Below are 21,067 nucleotides of genomic sequence, written 5' to 3'. Positions count from 1 at the left end.
TTATTAGTAGTTTCATTATTTCACGGGGTTATTCGTAATTTTGTTAAAAGTCTTACAAAAGAAATAAGAAAGGGTTTGTAGCCTAATACTTTTCTTTTCCCCATCTTTCTTTCTTTTCTTTTCTCTTTTACTTCGTCTATTCTTCTCTTTTGATCTAAGCATTAATCTCTTAACTTCTACTTTTTATGGGAGATTGCGTGTTATTGTTGTTTGTTGGATTTTTCACCTAACACCAAATGTGCTTACATCATCATCATCTTCTTCTTCTTTGACATAGCCTTGTTCCAGATATTTGTGTTCAGCGTAATTTTCATGATTGTGTCGCAAAATTTCAACGATCAGCTTCCTCCCTGTTGTCATTCCTCTTTTACCTAGGCTGGGAACCTGCTACCAGCACATTGCTTGTGAAGCAAAGTTTTGAAAATACTATGCTTGCATATTAAAAAAAGTAAACTAGATCATCTTTATTTCCAATTTCCACTGAGTTCAAATAATAGTCATGACTATTCTTAGTGTCTTGCTAGCATTGGGCTAAGTTCTGCAAATGTAGCTAAAGTGCTTTCCAAGCACAGTAAGGATTTTGTTGTCTTTTAAGTATCAGCACTGGGACTTCTAGGGCATCATGAGTCCATAATTAACTCAATGGGTTTTAGGGATGCATTTGTCATATAACTCTTGCTGAACTCTTTGTATGTGCATGCCATCATTCTTGATGTGAGAGCATAAATTAGATAATTCACTCTTCCATTTTTTATTGCATGGGGTTTACTTTTATCTTTGCAGTTATCTACATGGTTCTAAATATCGGTATGGGGTGGCATATCGACCCAATGAAAAACCAATATGATATAATGTCGCGTATTGATATCGGCCCTGTATTAGACAAATAAAATAAAAAAGAGTATTAGAAATAGGCAAAATAGGGGGGGGGGGGGGGTACAAAAATCAATCCTTTTTTATTTTTTGTTTTGACCATTTATTCGATGGTGCATCAGACCATTCTTTAGTAAGCATGTTGTATGTCAGGTTGACCTATTGTAAGCTATTATGTTGAGTCTTTTGGGTATAAATTGTTGTTTTATGTTATAAATTGATATCATATACTACAAGAACGAATATCTATTAACTATTGGACTATCAAGTGATTCAAATCATAAGAGTAAAAGCATAAAACATAGATCTAAAAACACCTTAAAAATTTGATTTTTGAAAAAATATTTTAAAAAAATTAATTGTGAAATGGTTATATATATATATATATATATATATATATATATATATATAAAACAAAATTACAGCTCTTATAGATGGTAGATCTATGTTCAAATTATTTGCTGCTAGATTTAAATTGGAAGAAAGTTGTCAGTTTAGGAGCGGCGATATCTATCCTTGGGGGACCGGTTAAATCTCATTAAAGCAGCTTTCTCTAATGTGCTGGTGTATTTTATGTCGCTCTTCAAATGTTCTAAGTCCGTATTGCTAAGGCTTGAAAAGTTGAGGAGAGATATCTTATGGCAAGGGGCGGAGACAAAAAAAAGTTTCATCTCCTCAAATAGGATGAGGTTGGCAAGCCATTTCATGAAGGAGGTGCATGGGTAAAGGTTTTGGAATCTAAGAATCTGTCTTTAATTGGAAAAGCTTTGTCGTTTCATCACCGAGTAAGGAGGACTGTGGAGAGAAATCATCGCAAGTATGGAGTGTAGGAGAGGGATTGGGTTGCGAAAAGATCACCTCTATTATTGGGCTTCCAGTTTGTGGAAAGCAGTTGCTTCAGTGGAGCATTTATTTGAGAAAGGGATATCCTTCTCCTTGGGAACCAATTTTTTGGGTGGACATTTGGGTTGGAGATATAATGCTTCATATGAAGACTTTCCTAGAGTGGCTCACCTCGCCATGGAGCATTTTATCTGTATCCAAGCCTTTTTTTTAGTGTGTGGTGATTCGATTGTGTGGTCCCGTTGCTAAAGGCATGCGATGGATTAGGAAATTTCTGAATTTTGAATTTGTTGGCCAGGCTGAAGAATGTAGTTCCTTTACCCCAAGAAGAAGATGTGATGGTTTGGCAAGCCCATAGTTTGGGTCACTTCTCCATTCGTTCATTCTCTAAGTTGATATGTTGTGTGCCTCGTATTCATCATTGTTCGCATCATTTTTGTCATATGGCGCTCTTCCAAGAGGGGCAATGTTTGCTTTGCTCGTGGCTAGAAAGAGGGTCCTTACCATTGATAATTTGCAAAGAAGAGCCCTCATCCTCCCTAACATTTGTTTGATGTGTTTGGAAGATGTGGAGTTGATTGATCACCTTTTCATTTATTGTGTTTTTTGCTCGAAGGGTGTGAGCCTATTTTCTTCATGTGCTCCATTCAGCCTGGGTGATGCCAAAGTCGGCTGCAAACCTGTTTTGGGCTTGTCACCAATGTGGGTTAGGAAAACAAGGGAAAGCTCTTTGGCATTTGCTCTTTCTAGTGGCACTTTAGTTCATTTGGGGGGTGCATAACAGGATATGCTTTTGGAATAGGAGATATTCGCTTGAGGAGGTCATTAGGGAAATTAAATGTAATGTTTTGGGTTGGCCTTCTTTTGTTAAGGCAGTCAATCCTGCAAATTTCTGCTCGGTTTTTGAGTTGTAAAGGTGGGTTGTATTCTTTTGTGCTTTCTGCGCCCTTCTAATAAAATTTCAGTTCTCTCTCGAAAAAAAGAAAAAGAAAATGGTAGATCAATGTTCAAAACGAACATAAGATTACCTAGATCTATCATTTATTTTCGAAAAGTAAAAATATCATAAAATGCCCAAAAAAGTAACCTGAAAATACAACAACAAAAAAATTTGTAGAAAAAATTATTTAGTCAATACATATATGAAATCTGTAGATGCATAGTATTAAAAGACCCTTCATACATCATTACAAGAATTTGTTGAAAAATGGTTTTTTTTTAAAAAATATTTTTAAGTTCTGAAATTTTTAGAAAATTCCAGCATAAATCTTAAGCATGATTGATCAATTTGGTGTTATAATGTTGATTCAACTTGATTCCAGTAAGGGAAAAAAAAAAAGGTTTAACTATTCCCCTCAGATCAGGTACCTGGCCTTCAATCCTTCTATTCGATGCAAAAAAAACCTTGTTTGGATCTTCAAAACTATTGTAGATCTGATTGGCGATGGGCCTAATATAATCCCTCACTCAAAAATTTTCGGAAGGAGAAGAAAGATAGGGGAAAAAAAAAAAGCTAGCTGAGGCTCTATACGCTCGTACCGGTCTGATTGATACAGGTACACACTGTAACAGTGCCGAAATGGTGTCGAAACTTCAACATGGACCAATACGGACCCTTATCGTGCTGATATGGATATGGTATGCCCATGTTGGTCAATGCAATACCGATTTTGAAAACCATGGTTCTCCATGTCATTATTTGTGAGGGCTGCCGATGAATTTTTATTCTGGCAAACCCAAATGGTTACAGTCCATAGATATTTCTTATTTTTTGAGTTGGCATCGTGTCAAAATGTCCTTTCATTCATATTTGACATGCTATCTGATTTTTCCAAAGTTCCTCTAATACTGTTCAAGGGATTTTATTTTCATAAAAGAGTTATTGATCTTCTCCTGAACTATTAAAAAACTTTGTTGCTTATGCCTCACAGGTGGTGCTGCTGGTACTAGAAGTGCATGCATGCATAGCAAGAGATGCACCACACTTCCACCGTCTTGTTGTTTTTCTAGTGCATAACTTCCGGACTGAACCTTCGCTTCTTGAGAAGTTAGTTTTATTATTAAGATTTTAGAGACAGATAATTGGAAATTTTTTATTTGTATCTTCATGATGATGATGATGATGGCCTTCACGATACACATCTTTTTGTTTCCTTCAGGCGTGGTGCGCTAATAATTCGTCGACTCTGTGTTCATTTGGACGCTGAAAGGGTTTACCGAGAATTTTCCACAATCCTAGAGGGAGAAGCTGACTTGGATTATGCATCCATCATGGTTCAGGTACTATTGTTTCTTAGGTTTGTAAATATTAATATGTCCATTACAGGCAGAAACATTGTTTCTTACTGATAATTTTTGGAATGTTTTCCTTTCTCTTTTTTATTTATGTTTCAGGCTCTGAATTTGATTTTGCTTACTTCATCTGAATTGGTTGAGCTGCGAGTACTTCTAAAGCAGTCATTGGTAAATGCCGCTGGCAAGGACTTATTTGTTTCTCTATATTCTTCTTGGTGTCATTCACCAATGGCAATAATAAGTCTTTGCTTCCTAGGTCAGGTGGGTGTATTTTCAAGGCCATCTATTCTATCTTTCATGATTTTTTTTTTCCCTTTCTTCATTCATGTCCATGTGATCTTTCCTGACAGGCATACCAGCACATAAGTTCTATCATTCAGTCCTTGCTTGAGGAAGACATAAACCTGAAATTCTTGATCCAGCTGGATAAGTTGATCTGCCTACTGGATACTCCAATTTTTACTTACCTAAGGTTGCAGGTGTGTGCTTTGGGTAGTTTTTCTTCACTTTTGGAATTCAGTTCTCTGACTTGGACCTGCCTCAGTCCACTCGAGTTGAGTCAGAGGCAGGCAGTTTTAAGTTTTTCTCAGTTATAGGTCCATTCAATTTAGTAGGGTCTATTTATTGCCTTATATATTTTATCAGAAAGCAGAACTATGCCATCAAACCATGTGCATATATATAGTCCCTGCAAACATTTTTTTTTTCTTGTTAGGGATACTCCCCTTGATTGGTCATGTTGGAAGAGTTTGTTAACTTAAAAGTTTTCCTTCATTATATGTTTTTAACAGTCAGTAGAATTGGATTGCTGCTTATTTATCAGATGAAAAATATCACGAAACTCTTCCTGGATGCAGAACGCTTGCTGGTCCCAAACCTGGGTAAAGGAGAAGTTTTATTACTTGGACAGCTAATTATCAAACATTTGGTTAGCAATCTTGAGAATCAGCCAACCCTAAATATCCGGGATGAGTCTATTATGCTGCTGCCACCGCAGCTGCCAATGATGATGAATCAAATAAAAAGCACGACAAGTTGATAACATGTGTTCCATCCATAAATTCATTGAGCTATTATCAGGCCATTGATTCAAATGATCGCTACAGGTGAATAGTATGTATATAGAATTTGTACCAACTGATTCGAATGGGAGAATCAGTGATTCGAATTCTTCATCTTTTACTACCATTGGACATGGATTGATTAAAAAATCAATGAACATAGGTCAGGCACGTGGATGTAATTAAACTAGTGAACAAGATAGTACACTAGTCTAGGTACACAAGGGCATTCCCCTGCTGTGGGTATCCGAGTCATAGCCCTCTTAATTATCATGCAAAAGGAGTGTAAGCAAATTTAACTGTTAATTGGGTAATACTTTATTTGGTATGTCCTGTGTATACCCTTAAAAAAAACTGTCCTGCATGTCTCCACTTCACTTTCCCTAGCAGCAATCTATGGACCAAATTCATGTTTGTTTGTGCTATTTTCTTGGAAGAACCCCAATGCAACCAACGGGGGTTTTCAATTTTAATGCTGTTTTCTTGCAAGAATCCCCATGCAACATTTTGGGGATTGAAGGATACACTTTTGGATTTAAGGATATTTTAAAGATGTACTCGATGGTTCAGTGACTTGTGAGCAGGTCTAACCAACAGGTCATGCGCATGTGCACACCATTGTATATGGTTCTCTTATAGGCCCATTGCTACAACTGATCTGAACCGTTTGGTCTTCTAGAGCCTATTTGGTTGGCTTTCAGGAGGTCAAGCTGACATTGTCAATTCCAGTGCTTCATTCACAAAAGCATTGGATGGCGTAACTGTTGGGTTCAATAGGAATAGAGGACATTTGGTGACAGAATGTGGTGGGGACAGAAATTGAGTGGTGGAAACGGAAGCTTTGGAAGCACAATACAATCAGGAGAGCTTGTGCCTCTTGGTGCTGGGGTGGAATCGGAAGAGAACCGAAATGAAACAGAGGGAAAGGAGAATGAGAGTCAAGGGAGCTGGACAGAGGTGTGAGGCGGAAGTCTGTGGTTAAGAAGAAAGGTCCGAGGCAGCCGCGAGAACTCCGGAGCTCCTGACATTGTTTGTGATTGGATTCCTAGATGGTTGGCATCCAATTAATTTCGAAAGGGTCTTCAGTAGAGTAGGAAAGGTTATGGAAGTCGTTATTCCAAGAGATAGTAATTCTTCACCTCAACGCGGATTTGCATTTGTTCGAATGAGTTTGGAGGAAGAAGTGGAGAGGGCGGTGAAGCTTCTGAATGGAGAAAAGTTCGGAGGCAAACAGTTGGGTGTCCAAAAGGCTAGATATGGACCGGAAACAAAAATAGGAAAGAGGCGAGATGAAAAGAGAAGGGCCATTCATATACGGGGAAACCTTGCCAGAGTAGCTTAGAGAAGGGGGGTTCTTACCTAGATCCGAGGGTTGTTTCTGATTCTCAAGGGAAGGAGGGTCGAAAATCATACGAGGACGTTGTAGCAACTGTCTATACCTCTGGGGGGAATATGGAGACAAAAAAGGAAGACTTTACATCCAAACAACAGAAGGGGGTGTTGAGGGAGAAATCATAAGGTGGTCCGATGGTAAGAACCCACGAAAAGGTGCTAAAGGAATCCGTTTAAGTCATTTGAATTTTGCTTCGAAGCTACATACTACAGTAAGGCCAAGAGTATCTGAGGAAGAAATTGGGGACTGGCTAAGCCACAACCGTATCATGGAAACTGAAGATTTAGTAGTGAAATATTTGAAAGAGGACGTTGTTTACATCTCCCTTTGCTCTCAACAAGAAGCTAACATCTTCTTCATATTCGGTAATCTACATCGGGACGTCACAATGAGAAGAATACAACAATGGGAGTGGTTGGAGCTCTGATGGGAGGTAAGCTAGTTTCAAGTCTGGGACCTTCCGCTCGAGTTCTAGATGAATGAGATGATTGAGGAAATTGGAGGACATGCCACGTGTGGGGTTTGTGGTGTCGATCAACCCCCGCACGACGAATTGTGAGATTTCGATTTGCCAGGATTCTTATTAGGCGGAGAAAGATCTATGTTGTTCTAGAGCAAGTGTATATTCATGTAGGAAAGGAGAAATTTTTGGTGAAAATATGTTGTGAGGAAATGAAGTCTGTGCAAGATGACGAACCAACTTCTGCGATGATGGTGAATGGTCTCAAGGGCAAAGGTGTATGCGAGGGGTACTCCAAAGTACAACAAGAAGAGCTAGGCGTGTGTTCGACTCCTATTAGCCCCCAAAATGTTGAAGTTGAAGCCTGCACTAAGGGGGCCACAAGTGGCAATAACAGCTCTAGTCAGGCAAAAAAGCAGAGCCTCTTCATGAGGTTGATAAAGGAGACTGTGAAGGTTGCTTCGGTGTGGTGACACATTGCACTACATTAAATGAAAAGGTAAGGAGGCTGGCCAGCTGTGCTACTGACATATGGATAGATAGGGAAGTTATCTCGAGAGATAAGGTATGTGCAGAGAGGGAGAAGTGTGTGAGGGAGGGGATTTTCTGTGTGCATGTGGCTTTCTTCACACGTGGCCTTAGTTTAAGTGGCCACACGTGCACAGTTTGGATGTAAGTAGCTCGACTATTATGCATTGGACCCGTTAATGCAAGACCGATGCATGAACTCAAATATTGTGTGAGATCAACCGGCAAAATTAAATTAATTAATAAAAATCACAAAACTTGCTACCATCATCACAAATACCAATATTCCAAAAGGAGATCATGCATAATTCAAGCCTAGGTTACCAAGCATCATCCTACATGACAATTAAATAAGAGAAACTAGATCTCATGGATGTAGGAACATCCAAATAGCATAAGGTTAAGCCTATTTCAAAGGAGAATGTCTAATACTACCTAGGGTTTAGGGAAATTGGGGAAAACTTGAAATTAGGGTTTAATTGGGTAAAGGGATTGGTTGTTTAGGCTTTAATAAGTGGGGAATTAGGGTTTTGGATAGTTGGAGGCTAGGGATTTAGGAGGAATGAAGGGAATGTTTGAATTAGGGTTTGGGATTATTGTTGAAATTGGGAATTTTGGAATCGGGTGCTAGGGTTTGGGTTTGGATGGGGGAATGGAGAGGGTTTTGATGGGAAAAGAAAATGAAACAAAAGGAATGAAGGAGAATCGTACGGCCAGCCCTATGGGCTCACACGTGTGGTCGTATGGTCACACTTGTGGGTTTGGTAGGGTAGGGTTTTGATGTGAGAACGATGAAGGAGAAGGTTTGAAAAAGTTTGGAAGGGGTTATAAGGAATCTGGATGTGATAAATTGAAATTTGTAACAAATACCTTGTAATGAAGAACTCGAAAGGATAAATGAGAACCTCGTGCTCTCGTTGATGGAAGATCGGCCTTATACCAATCTGTCTTCCAAATCACATGGAAGGCTTCTTCACATCACATGAAGAATAGAAAACAAAACTTTTTCTTTTTTTTTCTTTTTTTTTCTCAAAATAATGGCATCAGGGTTCCCCCCCTTTTATAGTCTCAGAAAAGACCTTTTGATGCAGGACATGGAAAATTAAATATGATATGCAAGATTTCAGGCTTAGATCCTACCAATTCAGAAACAATCACACAAATTCTACGTCCCACATGGAAATCCAAACATTCAATTAAAAAGGGGAATCTATGCGGGTCCAAGCCGACACAGGCTAGGACTGGACCAATAAAAATTATAAACCAAACGATGTCAAAGGGAAATAAAATCAACTACTCATGCATAAAATTCAGTCCCTAATCCAAGGGATTCCCTAATTTCAATTCAAGGAACCCTAAGGTAATAAAAATGGGCAAATCAATTAGGGATCATGTAATCTAGGGTTAGGATTTATGAAAAACAGCTATGAGAGGATAAAAAAGGATAAAAACCTAAGCCAAAAGATGATCCCGCGTGTGGACAGCAACAATGGCCCAGGCGGACGTGGGTGTGATCCCGGCCGCATGTGTGTGGGGCCCACTATTCAGAAAAAGGCCACCTTGGCCCTGGTCGGCCAGGGATGGACTCCAAAACCCTCAAATCTCAGCTCGATCCAATGTACGGTTTGTGCGTGGTGCTCCGCCGAAGTTTCAGCTCGCTTGCGTGCCGAAATCTGGAAACCTGCTGTAATGAAGAAATCTGATGCAACAAAAAGACAAATTCGAAGTATGGATGGCGGGGGAAGATGGAAAAAAAGATGATGGAAGATGGGGTGAATTGGGATCGATGTGGCTTCGCACCACGGTAGTTAGCCCTTCGAAAAGGGAGGGCTTCCCACCCACTTTTGAATTCCTCCACAACTCACGAAGAGAGCAGAAAAATAAAGCAGGAATTTTTTTATTAACTTCAATGAATGAAAAGAACTACAAGGGGTGCCTATTTATAGGGAGAACCCTATACCCAAAAACTCGCACCATGTGCAACGCCTATTACTTGGCGATGAAGTAAACTAAAATAAAAACTAAACAAGGAAATCTAAAGCGTTCACGATGTTCTAAATAATAACAATAAGCAAAACCTAAAATATAAAACCAATCCGACGAGTGGGCCACGATCATGAGATCCCATGGTGGGCTTTTCTTGACTATCGGGCCACTTTTCTGAACCAAAACTTGACTTCTAGCTAGGAGGCCCTCCCTGGACGTCGTCATCGAGCCAGATCGATGGTGGGGTCCTCCTACGTACGTACGTGCGTAGGAGGGCGGCGTGAGTGCGCGTGATGTCCCCATCAATTCTCCCCGGCTGCAAAGATTTCGCCACTGGCGAAATAAAACTCCTGAACCGCTCCAGGATGTCAGGATCAAGTCTCTGAAGCTCCTCCTCAGTGAGCCACGTGCTGTCTGAAGCTGGGCGTGACTTCCATTTAACCATGTATTTCTGAAACCCGCCGTCCGACGTTGAAACTATCTGATGGTCCAGGATATCCTCTATTTCCTTTTTGGGTGTGTGAAGGTTAGGTATGGGAGATAGAGGCTGGGAAAATGAGTCGGGAAGGATAGGTATGGGAGGTAAAGGCTGTGAAGATGGGTCGGGAGGGTAGGTATGGGAGGTAGAGGCTGGGAACATGGGTCGGGACGGGTAGGTATGAGACGTAGAGGCTGAAAAAATGGGTTGGGAATGGTAGATATGGGAGGTAGAGGCTGGGAAAATGGGTTGAGACGGGTAGGTATGGGACGTAGAGGCTGGAAAAATGAGTCGGGAAGGGTAAGTATGGGAGGTAGAGGCTGGGAAGAAAGGTTAGGAAAAGTAGATATGGGAGGTAGAGGCTAGAAAAATGGGTTGGGAAGGGGCCATTGTTTAAGGGATAAATATCGGGAATCAGGATGGGTGGGCGAAGAGTCAGACAAAGTATCAGTGGTCCCCTGAAAAGTAACTAAATCCTCCACATCAGATGTGAAACTAATTCCCATGAAAGGTGGAAGATCTACCTCATACACATTGAGACCGTTTCGTTTTATAATTTTGACGGGTCCAGCGCTACACGCGTGTAACTTACGAACGACCTTCGAAGGATACCGCTCGGGCCTGATGCAGACCATCACAGAGTCCCCAATATTGAATCCTTTGAAACATTTATACTGGTCTGTAGAAAATGTGCAATGTTCATTATTAGTCATGATCTTCTGCTTGATTTCTTGTTGCCATGAATGAATGTGATGCGCAAAAGACTCTGCAAACTCTGACGGCCTATGGGACAGTGACATGAGGACTAGATCAATAAGTTTCCTGGGTTTATAATCAGTAACGACTTCACGAGGACTTAGACCTGTGGACCTATCGACAAAATTATTTAATGTAAACTCGATTGTAGGTATTACGGTGTCCCATGTTCTGGTGTGCTCTATATCCCTCCTAGGGGACTCATCCGGTAGATCATCAGGACAAACATCACGAAACTCATCCACTATCGGAATGACCTCAGTGGGTAACTCTAGATTAACATCTGGTGCACTCTCTCCAGTCACAAGGCTACACATGTTGTACCCCTCAAAATAGTGGTCTTGATGTCCCTCATGGGGTGGGTACACGGGTGCACGCCCATAACTGATTCCTTGGCCAACTCCATTCATTGGTCTATCCTTCAGGCCACCTGCCTGAGATTGGACATCTACCCCAATGGTGGGGTTTGTCTTGGCGATAGTCTTTAGTCGGGCAATGCGTTCATCAAGCTGCTCAAAGCATTGGTTCATTTCCAAGCGTTAATCATAAACTCCAACTTCTGGGACAACTTGTTTAGTGACTCTTGCAATTGTTCCATGTTTAGTGTAGGGTGCCAACCAAAATTCAGCAATATAGTTGTCAAAATATAAGAGATTTTTTTATTTTTTATTTTTTATTTTTTAAAAAGAATCGACCTAGTTTCTAAAAAACGAAAAAGGAAAGTTTCTAAAGAAACAAATTAGGAAAGCTTCTAAAAAAAAAAACAAATTAGAAAAGTTTTTAAAAACAACCTAGTTTCTAAAGAAAAAGAAAAAGGAAAGTTGCTAAAAATAGAAAGTAAGTTAGTTTCTAAAAAAGAAAAAGGAAAGTAAATTAGTTTCTAAAAAAGAAAAAGGAAAGGAAATTAGTTTCTAAAAATAGATTAAGAAAGTTTCTAAAAAATTAGTTTATAAAAAAACAGAAAAGGAAAGTTTCTAAACCTAGAAATAGAAAACTAATTTAATTTCTAAAATAATTCAAATAAGGGGATAACAGAAAATTTCAGCAGCTTATTTCAGGGTTTATGGACCTCTAAACAGCCATATATGATGAGAATTGATGCGTAATGGACATAAACAACCAAACAAATGAATTCCCCTACTAGAACCCTAGGCTTTGATACCAAATTTGATGCAGGACATGGAAAATTAAATATGATATGCAAGATTTCAGGCTTAGATCCTATCAATTCAGAAACAATCACACAAATTCCACGTCCCACATGAAAATCCAAACATTCAATTAAAAAGGGGAATCTATGCGGGTCCAAGCCAACATAGGCTAGGACTGGACCAATAAAAATTATAAACCAAACGATGTCAAAGGGAAATAAAATCAACTACTCATGCATAAAATTCAGTCCCTAATCCAAGGGATTCCCTAATTTCAATTCAAGGAACCCTAAGGTGATAAAAAGGGGCAAATCAATTAGGGATCATGTAATCTAGGGTTAGGATTTATGAAAAACAGCTATGAGAGGATAAAAGAGGATAAAAACCAAAGCCAAAAGATGATCCCGCGTGTGGACAGCAACAATGGCCCAGACGGACGTGCGTGTGATCCCGACCGCATGTGTGTGGGGCCCACTATTCAGAAAAAGGCCACCTTGGCCCTGGTCGGTCAGGGATGGACTCCAAAATCCTCAAATCTCAGCTCGATCCGATGTACGGTTTGTGCGTGGTGCTCCGCCTAAGTTTCAGCTCGCCTGCGGGCCGAAATCTGGAAACTTGCTGTAATGAAGAAATCTGATGCAACAAAAGGACAAATTCGAAGTATGGATGGCGGGGGAAGATGGAAAAAAAGATGATGGAAGATGGGGGTGAATTGGGATCGATTTGGCTTCTCACCACGATAGTTAGCTGATGCAGGACAATTAACCACTTGCTCTAAAAGCTCGAACTGTTAGAGTATGGTGAATTAATCCCTTTATCTCATATCCCAGGCCCCACATCTCATGGGTTTTTAAGACCTCGGCTGAACCCCCTTCGTGGGCCCCAAATCACATGGGCCGCCCACCCCGAGTGTGTCCCTACATCCCACGGGCTACCCCACTTGAGCCCGGTGTGAAATGCGCATTAATCACCCCTGATGAGGAGTTGCGAACACGAGACCTCCTCCGTGGGCTGCACCCACCCCAAATGTGCCCCTGCATCTCACAAGCGACCCCACTCGAGCCCAGTATGAAAATGCCCCTGCATTAATCACCCCGGTGAGGAGTCTCGAACCCGAGACCTCCCGCTCTGATACCAATTTGATGCAGGACAATTAACCACTTGCTCTAAAAGCTCGAACTGTTAGAGTATGGTGAATTAATCCATTTATCTCATATCCCAGGCCCCACATCTCATGGGTTTTTAAGACCTCGGCCGAACCCCCTTCGTGGGCCCCAAATCACATGGGCCGCCCACCCCGAGTGTGTCCCCGCATCCCACGGGCTACCCCACTTGAGCCCGGTGTGAAATGCGCATTAATCACCCCTGGTGAGGAGTCTCGAACACGAGACCTCCTCCGTGGGCCGCACCCACCGCGAGTGTGCCCCTGCATCTCACAAACGACCCCACTCGAGCCTAGTATGAAAATGCCCTGCATTACCTTTTAGAAAAAAAGGTGCTCTCAAATAAGATTCTCAATATAAAGACGCTTAATAAATTAAAAGTTGTTCCTAACTCCCTAATCTCAACATAAATATAAGGTATACCAAAAATAACGAAGCATGTAAACAATCTAAACAACTAAACATTTCGTGGCCTATGGGGGTCTACGATTGAGATATCTGATAATAATGATTCAACGGTCCGATCATCGTGTCTACCCGATCCAACGGTCTGATGTGTCTAGCAATCTCTTAGATGCAGCCCATGTGCATATTCCAAGTGTAGGGTCTTCAAAGATGCACGAACATGGATACTCACCTAGCCACAGAGAAATCGATGCAGCCCACCTCCTCTAATACATATGCAAATGTGTACATGAAGTAATGTTCCCATCACCCATCTTCTGACAGAGGGGCGAATGAGAATAGGCATAGGGTCGTGGTATGGTAGCGATTTCGAAAACTGCTTGAACTCAGCCGGATCAGAAGGAATCTAATAGTGAGGAAACCAATATGCAAATGATATAGAGGCATATGGACGAAGATAATTCGAGAGAAGAAGATGATCACTGTGGGCGGGAAGATTCATATGTAGTAGTGACAATCTAGGTTAGTCAGGTAATCGAGAAAGGGGGTCTAGTTGGGTTTGCATCAAAATGGTTGGAGGCTTGAGATGTTAGTCCAATAGCAAAGATCAAAATGTCAGATGGTTCTGGAAACGAGGGATTTGATCCCAGCATCATCAAAGGGTGCGTCTTTTAGAAGTGTGGCGTTACGAAGAGGTAAAGGAAAATAAAAATAAAAATCGATGGCCCAGGGTATGAAGCGTGTAAAGAGGGTTTCAAGAGAGATAGCACGACTTATGGGGGTGACATTTGGGGAAAATCCAGAAGATTGCGTGGCTTTGTTTGAGTTTGTGGAAGAAAGGGGTTGACAGAATATGGCACATGCACAAAAGGTTATGGATGTTGTTCAACACAGAGTCAGGGCTGGAAGAGGTGTCTTTGTAAACAAGGTGCTCTCGGGTGACAATATCGTTTAAGGTTAGAAAGGGTTTAGTTGTTTGTAATGAAGATAATCAGTTGGAATGTGCATGGGCTAGGGTGTATATGGAAAAGATTATAAATAAGGGATCTATGTAGTGAGTATAAAGTACAATTGGCAACATTTCAAGAAACTAAGTTACAAGGCATAGATAAGAAGTTAATGGACTTGCTGTGGAGAGGACTAATGCAAGGGCATTTTCACACCGGGCTTGAGTGGGGTCGCTTGTGGGATACAGGACGTACTCGGGGTGGGTGCGGCCCACGGAGGAGGTCTCGTGTTCGAGACTCCTCACCGAGGGTGATTAATGGCCATTTCACACCAAGCTCGAGTGGGGTAGCCCATGGGATGCGGGGACACACTCGGGGTGGGCGGCCCATGTGATTTGGGGCCCACGAAGGGGGTTTGGCCGAGGTCCTAGCCCATGCAATGTGGGACCTGGGCTATGAGATAAAGGGATTAATTCGCCATACTCTAACAGTTCGAGCTTTTAGAGTAATTGGTTAATTATCCTGCATCAAGTTGGTATCAGAGCAAGAGGTCTCGTGTTCGGGACCCCTCACTGGGGGTGATTAATGCAGGGGCATTTTCACACCGGGCTCGAGTGGGGTCGCTTGTGGGATGCAGGAGCACACTCGGGGTGGGTGTGGCCCACAGAGGAGGTCTTGTGTTCGAGACTCCTCATTGGGAGTGATTAATGCGCATTTCACACTAGGCTCGAGAGGGGTAGCCCATGGGATGCGGGAACACACTCGGGGTGGGCGGCCTATGTAATTTGGGGCCCACGTAGGGGGTTCAGCAAAGGTCCTAACCCATGCAATGTGGGGCCTGGGCTATGAGATAAAGGGATTAATTCGTCATACTCTAACAACTCGAGCTTTTAGAGTAATTGGTTAATTGTCCTGCATCAAGGACCCTCTAAATCATGGGAGTCCTTAGATGTAGATGGGACATCAAGGGCATTTTGATGATTTGGAATTCGAATGCTTGGAGTTTAGAGGACTGCTTTAAGGGCGAACTTTCCTTATCTTTGTTGCTTAAAGATATTTCTTCAGGTTTTAGTTGGACTTTTAAGACATTTTGTGGGTCAAATAAGCCGAGGAATAGGCTTCGATTTTAGGCTGAATTGGACATGTGTTGGAACAAATGTTCATCCCCATAGTGTGTGGGAGGAGATGTTAATGTGGTGCAATTTCCGTTCGAAAAGTCAAGTGGGGGAAAGGTTAAACGAAGCATGAGGTATTTCTCAAAATGGATTATAAAGAATGAAATGGTTGATCTACCTATGGGAATGGTTAAGTTTACATGGTCAAATGGATAGGTTAGGGCAACCAAGTCAAAACTAGATCACTTTAAAAATACCCGCTTGTGGATCAAAGAGGCTTGTCGAGGCCTATATCAGATCATTGTCTGTTATTTCTAGAATTGGATGAGGAGGATTGGGGCCCAAATCCATTTAGATTTGAGCTTTCATGATTAAGAGTAGAGGAATTCTCATATCAGATAAAGGAATGGTGGTCATCTTTCTTGGTTCAAGGGGGGAGTAGGAGGGATTTGCACTTAGAAAAAAGAGACCTCTTTTCATTGAGTAGACGAGAAGAAGAATCAATGAAATTTTTGAATGACATTTAGAATTTGAATATTAAAGAAGAGAATGGCGAACTGTCAGGGGAAGAAAGCTTGGAGGGAATTGCACTCGGCTAAATACAATGCTAGAATGAAAGAGGAAGAGATCAAATGGAGGCAACAGTCAAGGGTTTTGTGGCTTAAAGAGGGGGGCAAGAATACAAAAAATTTCCCTGCCATGGCAACTGCTAGAGTGAGAATAAATAAAATTAAGTCTGTGGTAGTGGATGAGGAAAGAAAGGAAGGTAAAGTCAAAGAATGTGTGGCGATAGTTAATTTCTACAAGAAGTTACTATAAGGGGAAGATTGGAAATGCCCAAAGGTATACAATGTGCCATTCAAAAGGATTTCAAGAGAGGCGGTGGAATCTCTAGAGAAAGCTTTTTTCTGAAGAGGAAATTAAGATTGCAATTTCTTAGTTGGGTAGTGACAAAGCACCTAGACTGAATGACTTCCCGAAATTGTCCTATCGGAGATTTTAGGAGCTCGTTAAAGGTGATGTGATTGGTTTTATTAACGAATTTTACGAAAAAAAAGGTTCATTACCTTCAGAATTAGGTGCAACGTTTATTGCATTAATTCCAAAAAAGGAGGGAGTGGAAAGCTTAAAGTACTATAGGCCCATTAGTTTGGGGGGGCATATAAAATCTTGGCGAAGCTGTTAGCTTCAAGATTCAAAACAATAATTGGGGATGTTATATCTAGATCTCAAGGGGCTTTTGTGGCGAGAAGGCAAATTGTGAATAGTGCATTGGTGGCACACGAATGTATTGAAAAAGCATATGATCATGTGGATTGGGATTTCCTTGATTATATGATAGGTCGTTTGGGATGCGGTGACAAATGGTGGGCTTTCCGAGTATGTGTGGCGTTGGCAAAATTCTCAGTTCTAGTAAACGGGTCTCCAAACCGAATGGCTTTTTCCCTTCCTCTAGAGGGTTGTGGCAAGGGGATCCGTTATCCCCTTATTTGTTTGTGGTGGTTTTGGAAGCTTTCAATAGAATGATTGATAAGGGTGCAGAGGAGGGTCTTGTGAGAGGATTTAGGATTGATAATTCCAATGTTGTCAAATCACATATGTGATTGCTTTTTTTTTTTGTAAAGTTAAAAAAAAAAAGGAAATTTTGCCTAATTAGTAAAAGTAATTGGACAACTTATTTTACTTAGTCATTGTAATTTGAGTGTTTCATTAAATTATATAGTTAATTACTTGTATTATATTTACATAAATTCTAACAAAACAATTTATAAGCTACATTAAGAGAGAATTAATTATTAAAAACTTCTAACATAAAGAGAGGAGAGAGAGAGAGAGAGAGATTAGAGAATAGTTAAAAGTTTTGGGGGGGGTGAGGATTTGAGTGCCAATTTATAGGCAAAAGTGATTGAAATTGCAAAAATTAAAAATAAAATAAAGTCCGTTTGGGCAATATGCGATCACATTCTCGCATATGTGATCACATAATAAAGTATGCCATGTCATACTTGCTAGGATTGCATATGCATCATGCATATGTGATCTCTTCACATATATGCACATACGCGATCACATTTGACAACATTGGATAATTCTGACTTTTATACTACACATTTACAGTATGCAGACGACACACTTTTGCTATGCCAAGACAAGGAAGAGATGGTAGATAATCTTCGTATGATTGTACTTTGCTTTGATGTGGTTTCGGGCCTAAAGATAAATATCAACAAAAGCAAGATATTGGGGGTTGGCATTTCAAGGGAGGAGGTGGCTTCATTGGCTAGATTATTCGGGTGTAGGGAAGGTTCGTTTCCTTCTCTGTATCTTAGTCTTCCCCTATGCTTAGGTAAGCCATTGGAACATTTATGGGATGAAGTTATTGAGAGATTCGAAAGGAAGTTATGTCAATGGAGTAGGCATTTATCATTACTAATCAAGTCGACAATGTTGAATCTACTGATTTACTTCATGTCATTATTTAAATGTCCAAAATCAGTTCCGGTCATATTGGAAGAAATTAGATGGAATTTTCTATAGAAGGGAGCAAGGAAACTTGAGTCTGGCCGAACTCCGTTGGTCAATTTTATTTGATATGGCATTGAGGTGCCTTATGTAAATTGGGATCTAAAGTTTGTCACCTAAGTTTTCTCACGAGGGTTTGGTTTTTATGGCTATAAAGAAATAACCGTTTTTTTAGGAATCAAGAGGGCCGAGTCCTAGAGGTCTTTCACGGGGCAAAGATGCATGTGAAGGAATGGGCGATTGCATCGAAGGCTATTGGTCAGTTTCCGAATAGTTGGCTTGAGTTGTAATTGCTTTTTTCTGGTTTCCTTGTATATATGTAACTTGCAGCCATTGTTAATAAAATTTTATCCAATGTTCCAATAAAAAAAAACGTTGGCATTGCTCAACAGACAGTGTTGTTTCCCAAAAATGGCACATTACACCATCAAATACATGTCCAAAACCAATGAGGACCATGTATTTGGTACCCTCACTTTTAAAAAAAAAAGAATTTTACCGATAATTTTTTTAGTTTTTTTCCCAAGAAAAAGAAAGTTGGTCGTTGCAAGGTTGTATTGGCCAATATGATCGTATCGGCTGTAGGCTGGCTGACAGGCCACCCAATACCGTTATGCAATACCTTGGGTACTTGATAAGCTTTGCTTTGTCAAAAGGTAAGTATTGATCATATCACAAATAATTTGAATCTTTTGTCTTACTAGTGGTTACCATGAACTACCATGTCTGAGACAACAAATCTTGCTAATGCAAATTATGCTCCCAAATTCATTCTTTGAAGTATCTCCGATATTATCGAAATATCCCTGATATTATCCGTATCTCTAGCTCAGTGATACCAATAACACTGGTAGTATCAGAAATTCCAAGTATCAACGATGTATCGCTAAGTATTGCCAATATATCGATCTCGCTAATGTACCGCCCATATTTTCAACTGTGTAAATTCCAGGTGTCGCTTGTATTGCCATTGTATCGATATCCCCAGTGTATCGCCAATATTTTTTTACTGTATAAATTCCAGGTGTTGCTTGTATCTCATGTATCGGCGATATTTCGATAATATCGCCAAAAATCTGTTTATTTAAAAATTCCCATTTCATATTTTTTATGGGCACATGGTAATCTCTTTTTAAAAGAGACTAGGTTTCCTAGTTACTGGACCATCATTTAGATCCAATGTACAGTTCATGAGTCATTATACATTTTGCTTACAATATTTGCTGCTGCTTTTTTTTTTTTGGTTCTTGTTCTCCATGTGGACCAATTAATCAAGCATCGAGCAAACTGTGATGTCTTCAGTGCAAGTATTTAAAATTATTTAAATCTTCACCGACATGCTACTCTTCATACAGTATACAATTTTGTTGTTATGGTGGGTCATGAGATTGTTGAGCCATGTACCCTTGATATCCTGTTCAAGTGTTAATGCAACCTACTGATTTTCAACAAAGGGGTGATAAATATGCATCTGCTGTTTATAAGAGACGATCAGCTTTTTTTCTTAGATTAGGATCTTATATTGATTACTTCTAAATTTGTGGATGTTGCAGCTTCTTGAACCTCGAAAACATATATGGTTGTTGAAATCCCTATATGGTCTTCTGATGTTGCTTCCCCAGGTATGTCCAGTAGTAGATAATAGATTTATATGTGTGTGCAAGTGTGCACGTGCATGTATGTACGTGCATGTATGGTCCATGTTTCTTTTGCGAAGTGAAATTCACAAAAATAGGTATTTTTAAATCTGCCCTGAGGAGAGTGTGGGTACTAAAATCAACAATTGGAGAGAGAACAAGTCTCTAGCGGAAAGAGAAACTGGCTCTTGATCCCATGAACCTCAAAATTCTTTGAACGACAACCACATTTAACCCCTTTCCAATAACATAAAGCAAGCTTGGGTCTTGTAACTGAGAGATACTTTTATGGATAATCTGAGACTTTTTTGAGAGTGGAAAGAGAAGAAAAACTACAAATACAGGGAGGGACTAAACTGAAAGGCCCAAAAAAGTGGTATGTGGTATGTGAGATCCTGGCTGTTCATTTGGTTAGGTCCATGGAGTATGAGCTGTGGCCCAGGCCCAAAAATGATGCAGGCCCAGTCATCTGGTGGGCCAAGATTTAGATGTCCATGGACTATTGACCAGTTCCTTTTGGCCATCCATTTTTTGTTGAGCATGGCCCACCTGACAACTGGTTGGGCCTCATTTTTGGACCACTGCTTATGCACAAATGGCCCACCTGCTGAATTGCTGGGTCTTGCACACGTGGGGAGAGTAGGCCACCTGAGAAACTCTACTCAGCCACTGCATTTTGCTTGGCACTTGTCTTTCCTTTTCCTCATTCAGTGTTTCTGTTGCTTCTTCTTCTTTTCCCCCCCTCATTAATGGGTGCAGCAAAGTGCAGCCTTCAAGATGTTACGAACTCGATTGAAAAGTGTACCTTCATATGGTTTCGCTGTTGAGCAATTCAAGCAAACCTCTTCAGGAGACCCATACTCGGGGATTTTACACCACGTGCCAAGAGAGGCGCAAATCACTGAGGATGGTGATGGAAGCCAGGAAGAAAGGAATGTGCACGATGGTATCAACTTCGCATCAAGGCTGCTACAGTTCAAGCACATGCAGCAACAACACCGCATGCATACCAGATCACAATCATAGCCCTGTAACTCTGCTTTGTCCACATTATTGCGGGTTTGTTAATGTCTTTGTGGCTGCAACTTATCCACTCTAATATTTGCTAGCTTTGTTAGTGCACCCCAGACTGAGAATGGAATGGACTGCCACATTGGCCCATGCGCATATTGTGGAAGTGGAGTCATTTGGCTCATCCTGCAAAATGTGGGTGGCTGGATGCACTAAACACTCCTGTCCATGCAATGTGTTAGACACTCATCTGGTGGGCCCCACTGGATGAGGGGTGCACCAAATGTCTCTTCCAATGAACAATCTCAGACATTGGCCAGTAGACTTCCATCACACATTGACCTTTGCCTATAATTTTATTTTTGACCGCCTATTTACAAGCCACAATCAGATGGCTAAGAGCTTGACAGGTTCATTTCTGTGGTGCCCAATTAAGGCTGCA

The 21,067-nt window shown here is 40.8% G+C and overlaps 1 protein-coding gene across 3 annotated transcripts in view; it reads left to right on the top strand.

Moving 5' to 3' along the window:
• The window catches only part of LOC131251564 (protein VAC14 homolog), a 64,077-nt gene that overhangs the window by 41,809 nt on the left and 1,201 nt on the right, over positions 1-21,067 (top strand). The window contains exons 14-19 of one of the 3 annotated variants that reach the window (XM_058252333.1): positions 3,648-3,763; positions 3,876-3,996; positions 4,111-4,272; positions 4,362-4,490; positions 19,531-19,599; positions 20,374-20,644. In XM_058252333.1, coding sequence (XP_058108316.1) covers positions 3,648-3,763; positions 3,876-3,996; positions 4,111-4,272; positions 4,362-4,490; positions 19,531-19,599; positions 20,374-20,640 — 864 coding nt within the window. In that variant the 3' untranslated portion in view covers positions 20,641-20,644. Of the gene's footprint in view, positions 1-3,647; positions 3,764-3,875; positions 3,997-4,110; positions 4,273-4,361; positions 4,491-19,530; positions 19,600-20,373; positions 20,674-21,067 lie in introns of all 3 variants that reach the window. The other 2 variants (XM_058252332.1, XM_058252334.1) reach the window with 2 other exon arrangements.

This window comes from Magnolia sinica, chromosome 7 (assembly GCF_029962835.1).
Source record: "Magnolia sinica isolate HGM2019 chromosome 7, MsV1, whole genome shotgun sequence".
Classification (NCBI taxonomy): Eukaryota; Viridiplantae; Streptophyta; class Magnoliopsida; order Magnoliales; family Magnoliaceae; genus Magnolia; species Magnolia sinica.
This window is presented reverse-complemented; position numbering and strand designations above follow the sequence as displayed.